At 37.4% G+C, this 13453-nt stretch overlaps 1 protein-coding gene across 1 annotated transcript in view; it reads left to right on the forward strand.

Annotated features, from left to right (window-relative positions):
* LOC117374576 (E3 ubiquitin-protein ligase SMURF2) overlaps positions 1–13453 on the forward strand; it is a 67642-nt gene that overhangs the window by 42063 nt on the left and 12126 nt on the right. The window contains exons 4-11 of the mRNA XM_033970742.2: positions 597–730; positions 7091–7156; positions 7507–7591; positions 8004–8087; positions 8778–8995; positions 11021–11105; positions 11467–11625; positions 12126–12185. Of these exons, the coding sequence (XP_033826633.1) occupies positions 597–730; positions 7091–7156; positions 7507–7591; positions 8004–8087; positions 8778–8995; positions 11021–11105; positions 11467–11625; positions 12126–12185 (891 nt within the window). The remainder of the gene's footprint in view (positions 1–596; positions 731–7090; positions 7157–7506; positions 7592–8003; positions 8088–8777; positions 8996–11020; positions 11106–11466; positions 11626–12125; positions 12186–13453) is intronic.

Genomic DNA, 13453 nt, shown 5'->3' on the forward strand with positions numbered 1-13453 from the left:
ACTGATTTGCCAATATCAAACTTTTAAAATCTCTAGCAAGGCCCACACATTACTTTTGGTGGGATAGTATTTCTGGTAAATATTCATCATAGCTTTACACCAATCACGTGGCAGTTGTGAAGATTTTGATTAATAAAAGTGTTGAAAATGACAGGAAGTAGTAGTCTCTCAATCTGACTATTTCTGACTAATTTAACAAATTCATTAGTTGTCAAGCCATAACTATTGTAATTTAGATGAGTTTTGGTCATTGTTTACGGTGTGGTTGCTAGATAACAGTTATGGAATTACCTATGTCATATCTGCTGCCCATGTCCAACCAAGAAGTAAACTTATAAACAAAGTAGGGAAAACTGGACAAGATTCTTCACAAAATATTTATGCTAATTACATTTTAATGAAATGTGTCTCTAATCTATCACATGCACTCTTCTTTTGTATTGTAATTGACCACACCTCCTTTGTTTGCAAACAGGCCCTGCTAAACCTGCCTTTAATCCCAACACAAACTGGATCAGTCTTTATCGGTCTCTCCACAGACAATGCTAATGCTAAAACAGTAGCTAAATGTGCTTCTCCGTGTTGTTGCTTCACAGATACATTGGAAAGTTGGACTCCATCACCATCAGTGTCTGGAACCATAAGAAGATCCATAAAAAGCAAGGGGCGGGCTTTCTGGGCTGCGTGCGCCTTCTGTCCAACGCCATCAACCGCCTTAAAGACACCGGCTGTGAGTATGCCATCTGCACCACCTTCATTAGTGCTTTATATTCAAAGAATGAAAATGCATTACTATTATACAGAAGGACAAGTCTTTTAAGGTATTGTATCCATCCAGAAATATACCCTGTGATTTGAAAAATGTGATCTACAAATTAGCGACTGAAGCTGGTCCATCCAAAATTGTGACTGAGGTTTGTCATGGTTAATGGTCCGGTTCCAGACCCCTCTGGATTTGAACAGAACAGGATTCGTACAACTTTAAGCTTCTGTTATACAACTATAACACAAGTTTATAGTTGTATAAACTATAAGCTTACAAATGCAAAACTTTGAGCTACAGCATGTAACTTCCTGAAGGTGGCACGACACATGATTGATTCCATGGAAATAAAAAATTAAAACCACACTCCATGGTGATAGGTTTTATGCGATACTTTGGAAGATTATAGCCAAAGGAACAACATTTTCATGGAAACAGGCCAAATAAGAGTCAGGTTTTTGGAGAAGCAAGTCTGCTCTGTATAAGGATGCACTTTTTTATATGTTTTTCAGTGCAATAAACACAACCAAAGTGTTATAACACGCTTTTATTTTAGTCTATTTTTGGCTCAAAAGTTACATACCATGGCTTTAATTAAATACTAGAAAAAAAAAAGGGAAATTTGTGTTGTTGTTGTTTGTGTTGTTTTTTTAAAATCTTCACACAGTGCCATCCAAAAAATTACAGTCCTGTTTTTTTTTTTTTTCCATTTTCATGAATTAATTGTGTGCTATTGAAAGATTTATTGTTAGAAAAAGTGATACATCCATGTGTAACTCAATCCAATTCTTTCGTCTTTGGTAATTTGTAAAAAAAAAAAAAAAATATATATATATATATATATATATATATATATATATATATATATATATATATATATATATATATATATATATATATATATATATATATATATATATATATATATATATATATATATATATATATATATATATTGAATTTTCCTTCCTTTTTAACAATTCTTATCCACTTCCACAAGCCCCAAGAATTGAAGCCTAATTCTGATTGGCTGTCGCATTAACCTCTCTTTACTCTGCACCCTGCCCTCTGTCGCAGCAGCTGAGAGGGAGAGGAACTAAAAGAGGCTACGCTAACCTCTGTCACTTAGCGCTGTTAACCTCCCTAACCTCCCATCACTCCACACTCCAAAAGAGACATTTAACCATTAGAGCTCAGATCACTCATGAGTTACACAGGTCACGGGGTATGTATATCTGCAATTATGACTGGAGTAAGGGGAGGGGTGGGATAATGGGCTGGTTTATGGGGGGTTTTCAAGATTGTGTCACTTATAATAATTATTCATGACATTTATTGAATCCCTTTACTAGTGTTGTCATGATGCTAAAATTTCAAACTTGATTTTGATACTAAGGAATAGACTAGATACTCAATACCAATTTGATAATAAAAAAAACACTCTTTAGACAATATAATGTGATTTTCAACATGAAATAATAGTACTGTAGCGTTCTCGTGTGAGGAAACACACCAAAGTTTTTCTTGTTGTTTATTTTGTGAACACAAGGGCTACTGTAGGCCATAACTCATGCCAAAACAAGCACAAAACAACAGCAGTCTCAATTCAGCAGAGCCAGTCTCCTCACAGACCAAGTTTCAACATTTGTGGATTTTGCAATACAATAAAAACAAAGGCAAAGTATCAGATCTTTACTGTGTTAAAAACGTGAAAAAACAAGTTCATTTTAAATTGCTTGCAGCGGTCCAAATTTTGTTATTCCTCACTTTCCAAATGCATTCCTAGCATCCAAATTATTCACAGTGATGAGTTTTGTAACCATGTTTCTCAACCTTTAAAGGCCCAAGCAGAGTTTGGGTCTTTAAAAATTTAGATGTTTCATCACAATAATACTAACAACAGCATGCTAACAACCTTATTTCCAGGTTCATAGACTATAAAATATCCTTTGCAATTAGAATTATTATGCCCTGCTGACATGAACCCAGGAAGGAGCGTTTTTCCTCGAATCCCAGCTCTGTTCCTGGTGGGCCTGAGGAAGCATTCCCAGTGCCACAGCTGTGAGTGGTTTGCAGTGCATTTCCTCCCTCTCCTCTCCTTCTCCTCCTCCTCTTTGCCCATACACACAAATGCCACTGTGACGGCATCGGCTCTATCTCCGTCTGCAGATCTCCAAAAACACTCAGACATGCATAATTGTACACCATCGGGTCGGAGTTCTGGGTTCTGCCTTGTGTTGTGGCTTTTGGTCTCTCAGAGGAGAAAGAAAGGGCACCAAGTTCCCTGCGCGTTTAGATATAATTGCAGGTTGTCTGTCTTGGCCTTAAAGTTGCACTGTGTAACTTTTCGGGTTGAGGGTTTGCAAACTTCTTGTCTGTGGAGGTGGTATTGCTTTGTTTGGAATGTTTCACAGTATGGCACAGGGTTGTCAAAAGTATATAAAATACTAAGATACTAATAATTATTAAAACTAGGTATCGATACTTTAAAAAAGTCACAATCACGGGGCAAAAATTAACTTTCATGAATAGCTTTAGAATGATCTTCTGTGGAAACTATCAGGACAACTAAGGAATTACACAAATATAAGGCCACATGGGAATATAAAATAAACTACTATTATTTAATGTTGAAAATTACATTCTATTGTCTAAATAAAGAGGGATTTTTTTTTCTTTTTAAAAAAAATCACCACTCAGAATTAGTATTGAGTAAATAAAAATACATATTTTTCAAGGTACTTTTGAGCTCTACAAAGACATGGAATTGAATAAATGCATGGTAGATTGGTTCACAAGCAAAGCAATAGCATCTCCACAGAGATAGGTAGCTAATCTCCAAACAGAAAACTTACATAGTGTGTCTTTATAGAATATATAAGAAGAAATGTGATAGTAAATGACTTAACTAAATATAAACATGCGTAACAGGTTAATCATCAAGTAAAGTACTCCTTACTGTGCACCATCATGAAAATGGAAAATTATGGCTGCTTATGAGAAAAAAAGAAAAGACAAAAATATCAAAAACAGCAGATTTCTGCAGAATCAGTGAGCAAAAGCACTAAATTCTGTTAATCTGAGGTGAAAGAAATTTGATTTTGTTCAAAATGATAGGTGATCTATGAGCTCCTTCATTTCACATGTATCACTGAAAAAATAAATCTGATTGCACGATCACGTTTAGTCAGACTCGAGACGTGTCAGAGGGGCCAGACTGATAAAAAGACTGACTGTATAAAAGTTACAGACAGATATCATTCTGGATTTATATGCAATACCATAATGATACACCGTGTTGAACCTTTCGGGTCAACGTACATTTTCATCCTTTTCACACAAAGGACAATTGGCTTGTAAGACTGTCCTGTTCTGACCTTTCTCACTCTATTGTCCATTTCTGTTCACCACTTTAACAGATACACCATGGTAAACCTTGAATGCCCCCATTTTTTACTATCCTTGGCACATTGGACACTCCAACAGAATCTTGTATGTTACAGCAGGCAGTGATTGGCGGCTAGCCTGGGACGCCGCCAGTGACCTCTGTCCAGCCTTGTAACGCTTCCACCAGAGCCTTGTTTAGTCTAGACACACATCCTGAACCAGCGCACATTTCTCTGTCTGCAGGCCACTCCGCTTTATTTTAGTCTGTTTTTCATTTTTCTATTTTTTTTCATCCATCCATCCCTTTCTTACCCCGATCTACCTCGCTCTCAGATTCCCAAAGAGTTTCCAGACTTTGGCACAAGTTCAGTGTGTCTGCATCGGGGCTAGACGGAATAGTGCGGGCTTTGTGCAGAAATGTACAGGTCGAATGTTTGACCAGAGCATTTGACCCGGGTTGTGTGTGAGGATTTTACAGCCTGCGGCGCGTTTTTCTTTGCTCAGTCCCACCATCTGTTCTGTGCAGCGCAGAGCAGACACAGATAATGAGAAGTATAGACTCTGGTGTAAAGCGTACAGCTCCAGGGGACTTGTCTGTGAAGAGGAACTGTGTGTGAACTCTGCAAGGCTGCACGATATGAGGAAACTATGTTGGAAATGATAATGATAGCTTTGCATTGTTTTAAGATGGAATATTATGGAATGCATATAGTGACCATTAGTAAAATGTCTAAAGTACTTATAAGGCCTCTGATCAGCTTAAAGATCCTATATTAAGCAAAGTTATGAGCTTTATGCCATGTTAGAATGTTGTTACCTGTTCAAAAACATACGTTTCATTCACACATGGTTTGAGTACCCTATTTTCCAGACTATAAGTCGCACTTTTTTCCATAGTTTGGCTGGAGCTGCGACTTATACTCAGATGCAACTTATATGTGAAATTATTAAAATATATAATTTTACATCTTCGTTATTGTTGCACTGACAACCGTGGGAGGGCACACTAGGCTAGTGTACCAATATGACAGCCACATGGAAGCGGCAGCGGTGCTTCATTTACCTCCGAAGTTGTTCAGAAGTGACAGCGAAGATGACGGATTCAGTGGATTTAGTGATTCGGAGTGAGATCGAGAGTAAACTTTTTTTATGCTTTAGTTATCTGATTAACTGTTAATATCTTACATTAACATAGCAGACACATAATTCAGTTCGTTGCCTGTGCTTCTTGTAGCTAAATAAATATACCGGTATATGTTACGTGAGCGTGCTGTACTGCTATTCAGCCTGTTGTTCTCAATTTTATTGTTATCATTATAACTTGCCTTTAAAGACAAAATGTCTGTCCTTGGTCTCGTATTTTGTAAAATAAATTTTCCCATGTGAGTGAAACAAAACAAAACTCAAGATATGTTTTTGGATGAGGAAACAACATTATAATAGATTTTAAAAATAGCGCAATATGAGCCCTTTAAAGACCAAGGTAAAAATTTTACACAGTTATGTATGGTCCACGTTGCTGTATGGATCAGAATATATTTTGAAACAAATGATGGATAATTTGAGAGCATTTGAAATGTGGACTAGAAAGAGACACTGTACCAGATTTGTACAGTCATAAAAAATGTGTTTACTGAGACAGTAAAGTTAGCAAGAATTAGTATGCTAGCAGCATGATGATCAGATAATAAAACTTTATAATCAGATGCAGACAGAACACAGGGGCCTTATTTTGACTTAAAGAGCTGCTTATTCGCCTTATTCCATCATCATTTGGGTTGTATTATTTTTCGTAGGGCCACCGATCTTGTCAGCAAATAAGTTCTATACAGACTATTGGTACAAAACCTCCCAGAGAATTGGTGCAGTCTTTACATGTTGGTCACATGAACATTGGACATTTTATACAAATCAACCTACTTTATTTCATATTTTGGCAACGCAGCTTTTCCCAACTTCTCAATTGAAATACATCTTGCGTAACCGGAAGTGCCAAGTGTCGCGTTTACAGCAAAAGTGGATGAGATGGAATAAGATCAATCCAAGGTAGATTTGAAAAGAAATCGCGTACAGGCTCTTTGAGATTATATGGATGGATAAAGTTACCAACAAGGAAATCAAAAGACAAATTGGTCTCAAAGAAAATCTATTCAAGAATATTCAGAAAAGGAAACTGCAGTATTTTTGCCATATTGCCCGCCACAATAACCTGCAAAGAGTCCTCCTAGAAGTGAGGAGAGCAGCAAAGAGGGGCAGAGGGAGACCATGATTCATGTGGACAGATAAAATGAACACAAATGAACTACGGTGATGCGATAGGAAAAGCTGCAAATCGAGATGACTGGCGTGTTGTGGCATCCAACCCTATACAGAGCGTAACACAGTCAATGATATAAAATTAATAAAGGGGGGTGGGGATAAAACTGGAATTTTCTGAATGGTTACATCTCAATTGAAGAACAATACAGGATTATACAGGAACATACATGAATCAATCATATACAACTGTGAGTAAGCTAATGATGAGGGGAAATTAATATAGCATGATCTAACGTGCATAAAGTTAATTTTGCATTATTTCTTGCATATGTCTGCTTTGATTCATATACGTGAGTCTGTCATCATTTTACATTTTACATCTTGCTTTCTCTTTTGAATTTTTTGTTTTTTCTTTGTATAAATTACGCATATATTGTTGCTTATAACTTCCTCTATGGTGGCATGATGTTTACTCTGTAGCACTGACAAAATTCTCTCCCTGTGTTTGGGTGGGTTTTCTTTTGGGTACACTGGTTTATTCCATCAACCTAAAACATGCACAGTAGACTCATACTTCAGCTATGGTAAACCTGACCAAACCTACCATTGCACTCACCCTGTGTTGATTTTCATAAATTGGGGGATCTGTCCTCATCTCATTCCTTCTCTTTTTCTCCACAGACCAGAGACTAGATTTGAATAAACTGAGCCCCAATGACAGTGACACAGTTAGAGGACAGATTGTTGGTAAGTGGAGTTTTACATCTCTGCATTTAGGCTTATCACATGAAACAAAAACCCCAGCAGTTTTCTATTTTAGTTAACACCTGATTTTTACCGTTTTAATGTGAAAAACAGAGCTAGTTCATTTGAAACTGTTTGCAGTCATCCAAAGTTATTCCTCACTTACCTTATGCATTCCAATCATAATAATTATCGACAGTGATGACTGTATAAGCGCTCTTCACAACTTTAAGCAAATCAGGTACAAGGCCTTGAACTGTAGTTTGAGCTTGACCAAAGAGTGAAGAACTGTGGAGTGTGGACCATTTTGTGCTCATCTGCTCATTTATGTACCATATGTCCCTGCCCCACAGTTAGTCTACAGTCCAGGGACCGGATAGGCTCTGGGGGCCCCGTGGTGGATTGCAGTCGCCTCTTTGATAATGACCTTCCAGATGGGTAAGACAGTTCTGAAAAATAAATAATAAAACAAGATTAGTATTGTTGTAGTTTTGAGATTTGGCTATTGTTACATCCCTGCTAATAGTTATTTGTGTATATGTAATTTTTTTCTTATTTTTCTTGTAACTTGTTTTCTTTTTAAATTTACTATTTATTCCTATGGGGGCAATTCCGGTGGCACACAGATCAGTTGTACAATCACATAAAAATAAAGCAACATTGAACACTGCCTTAAAGCTACTATCAGTAATTAGACTCACCCCTGTTGCATTCTGAGGGGAGGGGCCAGGTGAGGGGAGGCCATCTACTGGTAAAAAAAAATCAAATAAACTTACAGATTTTAGCTTTAATTTTGCAGTTCTCTACTTAAAAACATGTTAAAAGTGAATTTTTCTGCATGTGTCCTCAGCTGGGAGGAGAGGAGAACTGCATCAGGCAGGATCCAGTACTTGAACCACATTACACGCTCTACACAGTGGGAGAGGCCCACCAGGTGAGAACTCGCTTCTCCAGATAACAGGAACCAAAGACCACACCTCCTTATACCTTCTGTAAACTGGTTTAAGGCCCCAATAATTTAATGTAATATTTAAACTATCCAAGTTCTTGTATGCTCCCTTGTAAGTAAACAACATTTTTCTCCAAACATTTCTCTAAATTTATCAATAAATTATTTGATCAAAAAAATCTAATTTGCAGGTGTCCATGTCAATTAGGGATAGGCAAAACTTACAAACTTAATCATTGCCACACACATTTTTATGTATTTTTTTTTTTAGGGTGTTTTTTATCCTTTTTTCCATTTGAAGTACTTAAAACATGTTTTTGCAACCTTTTTACACACTTGAATTTGGTGATTTAAAAAAAAAAAAAATTATACACTAACTTCATGGTGGGTGGTAAGCTACTACTGAAGCCACAGCTGCACTGGGGCAGACTGACAGAAGCAAGGTTGCCAATCTGCACCACTGGCCCATCCGACCAATACTCACCCACGCACCACTTTCATATTAGGAAAGGTGTGTGAAATGCCTTCCTTAAGGACACAATAACTATATGTAATTTTGTTTTTATCCCACCCTAACAAATAGATCTAAAGTTGGTGACAAAGTTTGTGACAATAGTAGTGGATTTTATTTTGCCAAAAAAACAAAATACTAGCTCCATTTGCATTTTTTTACAGACCTGCATCAGAGTACTCCAGCCCAGGTCGACCTCTGAGCTGCATCGTAGACGAGAACACGCCCATCACAACCAACGGAGCCACGCCTCCCACCCCGTCAGTACCAACCAATGGGGGTGACCAGAGGGTCCAGGAGAGACGGGTCCGTTCACAGAGGCACCGCAACTACATGAGCAGAACCCACTTACACACTCCCCCAGACCTGCCCGAAGGATATGGTGAGGGCCTGCTTCTACTATTGGCTGCCATTTTTATCACATCATGATGTCGACCATTTACAAGTAGGGTTGTCAAAAGTATAAAAAATTAGATACTAATCAATACTAAAACTAATATTAAAAGTAGATACTCAGTTGAGCAGGTATAGATAATACAAAAGTCACATTCACAAGAGAGAAATTAACCTTTCTTGAATAACTTTAGAATGATCTTGAGCTTTTTCAGAACAACTACCATCATATAGTCTAGTATATACCCATGGACCACTATGGAACCTACCTGGATGACTGAAGGATTACACAGATATAAAGCTATATAGTAATATAAATCCAACACTATTTGACCTCAGAAATTTAAAGAGGGAGTATTATACTTGTATGGGGTATTCCTTGCTAACACATAACATTAAGATCAGTTTTACTTTTATTGTTGACATTCTCAGCCCCTCCCATTGCACTCCCTCATTCAGATCGTCATCATATTTCAAAAATGAAACTACTATATATGGCATCAGGTTTGTGAAGTTGTGTATTGTTTTGTATCCTGCTTTTGTGTGTGTATATGTGTATGTATATATATATATATATATATATATATATATATATATATATATATATATATATATATATATATATATATATATATATATATATATATATATATATATATATATATATATATATTTTTATATTTATATTTATATATATATGGATTTATATTTATATTTATATGGATTTGAATAGTGATTGCTGGATTATTCAAACATGCATACTAATAATAATAATGATGATAATAATAGTAATAATAATAATGCATGTTATATATAAGCATAAAAACAACATTAAACAGAATAAGATAATTTAAAATAGTGGGCTTGATATCTTGATGAGGGAAAAACGTTATAACATGGTAGAAACCTCAAAAAAGTCATTTTGCATAATACACCACCTTTAAATTATCAACATCTTATTTCATCCATCATCATCAAAAGCACTTTAAATATATAGGTAGATATAATATTTTATTCAACCCTGGCAGGGAAATTCAAGTGTTTGGTTCAGTTTTCAGAATTACACACTAATAAACCACTGAGCAGCACCATACGGGATTGTTGTTTTGGTCAGCTGCCTCTTTCCACCTCCCTCTCCTCTTCTCCTTCTCCTCTCCTCCTCCCTCTCCTCTCTTATCTGTGTTCGACTCCTCATCTACAGCAGGAGCCTAGAATACTGGCTCCATCTACATCCAGACAATATAATATTCTGGCTGGAGCTCTCTCTCTCTGTGTCCACAGTGTCTCACACAATCGGCTGCATTCACGATCAGAAAACACCAGAGGAACCGCTCCAGCCCTCCAGACACACCCTTATCTGCCATGTGCAGTCAGTCAGTTTTATAAAAGCATATCACAGTTTGAAGATTAGGAGGCTCCTCAAATCTGTCCGTCTATTTATCTACATATATACTGCTTCTTTATGTTTTCAAATATATTTCAGTTCCTATTAGTTCACTAATTTCAAACAAAGTCCATAATGGTCCCCTATGAGTTACAACAACTTTATACATGGCTATTCAGCTACTTCTTTTTAATTATTGGTTGATTCCTGCATGGTGTTTTGAATGACTCTTTGTGCAGTAGGCACCAGTGTGGTTAAAGGTTTACTATTTAACTTTTCTACCTGCTTGGATTGTTATGCAATTTAATTATGAGCAGGTTTGCCTCTCCACCAATCTAACCTGTAACTTGGTTTGGTGTAGCTTGTCTCCATGGAGGTAAACAATTTTAATGACATGTTATGGAATATTCGAGGCATATCAATAACCTCTTTCTATGAATTGTGAAATCTTTAGAGTGACCTATTGCCTTGTACTGCTTAACTGATGTGGGGCCACCTGTATTAGTATTATTTATTTGGCTTTCTTCTATAGTTTGAGAAACGCAACCAATGCCAATGATTCCTTGTCAGAGGGTTGGGTGTAGAGTAGAAGTACTAGAATTCACATGTATCTTTATGTTTCTGTTACAGAGCAGAGGACAACGCAGCAGGGCCAGGTGTACTTCCTCCACACACAGACAGGGGTCAGCACGTGGCATGACCCCAGAGTCCCCAGGTACACTTACATTTACTTTCAACCACAAATCTATATTTATTACAATATTAGTAATCCTGATTAGGCAAGGTGGGTAGTAACATTACCAGAGACTGTACCTCATTTTTACTCTCTTTAAAAATGAAAAAAAAACAGAGCTAGTTCATTTTAAACAGTTTGAAGAGGTCCAAATTTATTCCTCACTTACCTTATGCATTACAAACATCCAAATTATTTGCCACAATGAGTTTATAAATGCTTTTCACCAAAATTAGTAAAAAACACTTAATAATTAGATGCAGACAGTACACCGCTGCTCTCACAGTATTTTCCTCCAGCCATATGTTCACACAGTGTTAATGAAATGTTTTGGGTGTGACAGAGACCTGAGTAATGTGAACTGTGAGGAGCTGGGCCCTCTGCCTCCTGGATGGGAGATCAGGAACACTGCCACAGGGAGGGTCTACTTTGTGGACCACAACAACCGCACAACGCAGTTCACCGACCCACGCCTCTCTGCCAACCTGCACCTCGTCCTCAAGTAAGTACCACACATGAGTCTGATTTGTCAAAACATCATAACAGTGGAACAAGCTAAAAAAAAAAACTTTTGTTACATCCAGTTGAGAGAAAAGCACAATGCACAAATGCAAAAAGCTCTTACCTTCTGTTTTTCAGAAACAAAATAGTCCGTATTGGTGCTAAAATCGGTTGTATGTTTGTTGGCGTCACCATGTTTGTTTTGGTTCATTTGAGTGCTTTGGCTTCCGCACACACCTCAATGCTACTCTGTGATTGGTCCACCCACCCGATTATCTTTCCAGCAGGTGCATGCCAAGATAGATTCTTGTGAGTTTGTGAACTCACAAATATCGCAAAAACCATTGTTTACCAAGGGTAGCATTACACAGGCCAATGGTAAATACAATAAAAATCATCCAAATCATTCCGCTGTGCTTCTCCGTCTGATGTGGTTGGTGACTGATGAGTGAAACACATGTTGTTCTTAGAGTGTTGTTCTTACTAATGTTTGTTCTGTAGTCCAACTCCAACTCCCAACGGTGGACCTACTCGGGGAGGCTCTGAGAACCAGAACAGCAGGTAAGCTCCACCTTACTCTCACTTCTGGTTGGTCATTGTGAGGCTCTAAAAATACATGCACCTAGTCTTTGTTTTTTTTAACAGCAGAAATCCCGCTATGGACCTTTATATTAAATTGAAAATGCCTTATTCCTTTGCTACATGTTCAAAAAATGACAAATAGTCTGAATTTCAGGCACTTTTTTCATGTAGATAATCTCAAATCAAAGCACATGCTAAATTGTCATTAATGTAGGGTAGCGCTACATGCTAGCAGTGTTTTTGCATATGTTAAAGTCGGTTAATTAAAGAGAAATTGGAAGATTTACTTTGAATTGTGCTTGTTGACAAAGATTTAACATAGACGCAGGGAGAAGAGGGTTCACTCTGCGACCAACTACAAAGACTACAAAATATCAGACACAGTTGGTATCAGTCACAGTCACTCGTCGTTGTTCTAAGTTTAATCTTTGCCCCTGTCTCACTGTGAGACCTATGACCCGTGTTTTTGAGAGATTTTTCTCACACTCACATTCATCGCAAAAGGGCAAATTTGTCTAATGGACACTCGGCTTTAAACACTCAAATTCTCAGTTTGATCACAAAAGCATTTTGGCACACCATCTATTACCAAACCTGGCTCTGATCTGACGGGAGAGCCAAACCAAGTCATGACAGAATAGCTAGTAGCAACCACATTCACATTTTCCAATCCCTAGAACTGTTCAAACACACACAATGCCCTAGCCACTGAGAATTACCCACAAGCCTTTGCTGTACAACGGGGGAGCAGTACATAAGTCATGAGGGGCCTATTCTGGTTGGAGACATTAGGTTTCCTCTGCTTATTTCATGGATCAAAGAGTGTGTTTGAAAAAGACTTATAAAAATGTAACTTGGCACGGTACATTTGTCCTTGATGTCGGTTTTGTCATAACTGTGATTATGGCCAGATGGCTAAAAGTCATATGCATTGTATTGCTGTGCAGTATGAATCTTGCAACTATGATGAGCTAACTTCAAAAGGCCAGGAAGATGCTACAGTTGTACTACTTGTTTTGTTCCTAACAGTTTGAGATTGTACAGTTGGAGATATTTTATACTAGATTGAGAAATGAAGAACATATCTGGTATCTTTTTGTCACTGTAACTGAAATAATAAGGATTGGTGATGTTGTCTTTGACCAAACAAATGTAAACTCGTGTCTGATGGGTTTCCTCCGGGCACGGGTAGAGTCTGCCAGCTAATGTAGTCCTACAACAACAACAACAACAACATCATGAAAATG

This window comes from Periophthalmus magnuspinnatus, chromosome 8 (genome assembly GCF_009829125.3).
Source record: "Periophthalmus magnuspinnatus isolate fPerMag1 chromosome 8, fPerMag1.2.pri, whole genome shotgun sequence".
NCBI classification, from domain to species: Eukaryota; Metazoa; Chordata; class Actinopteri; order Gobiiformes; family Gobiidae; genus Periophthalmus; species Periophthalmus magnuspinnatus.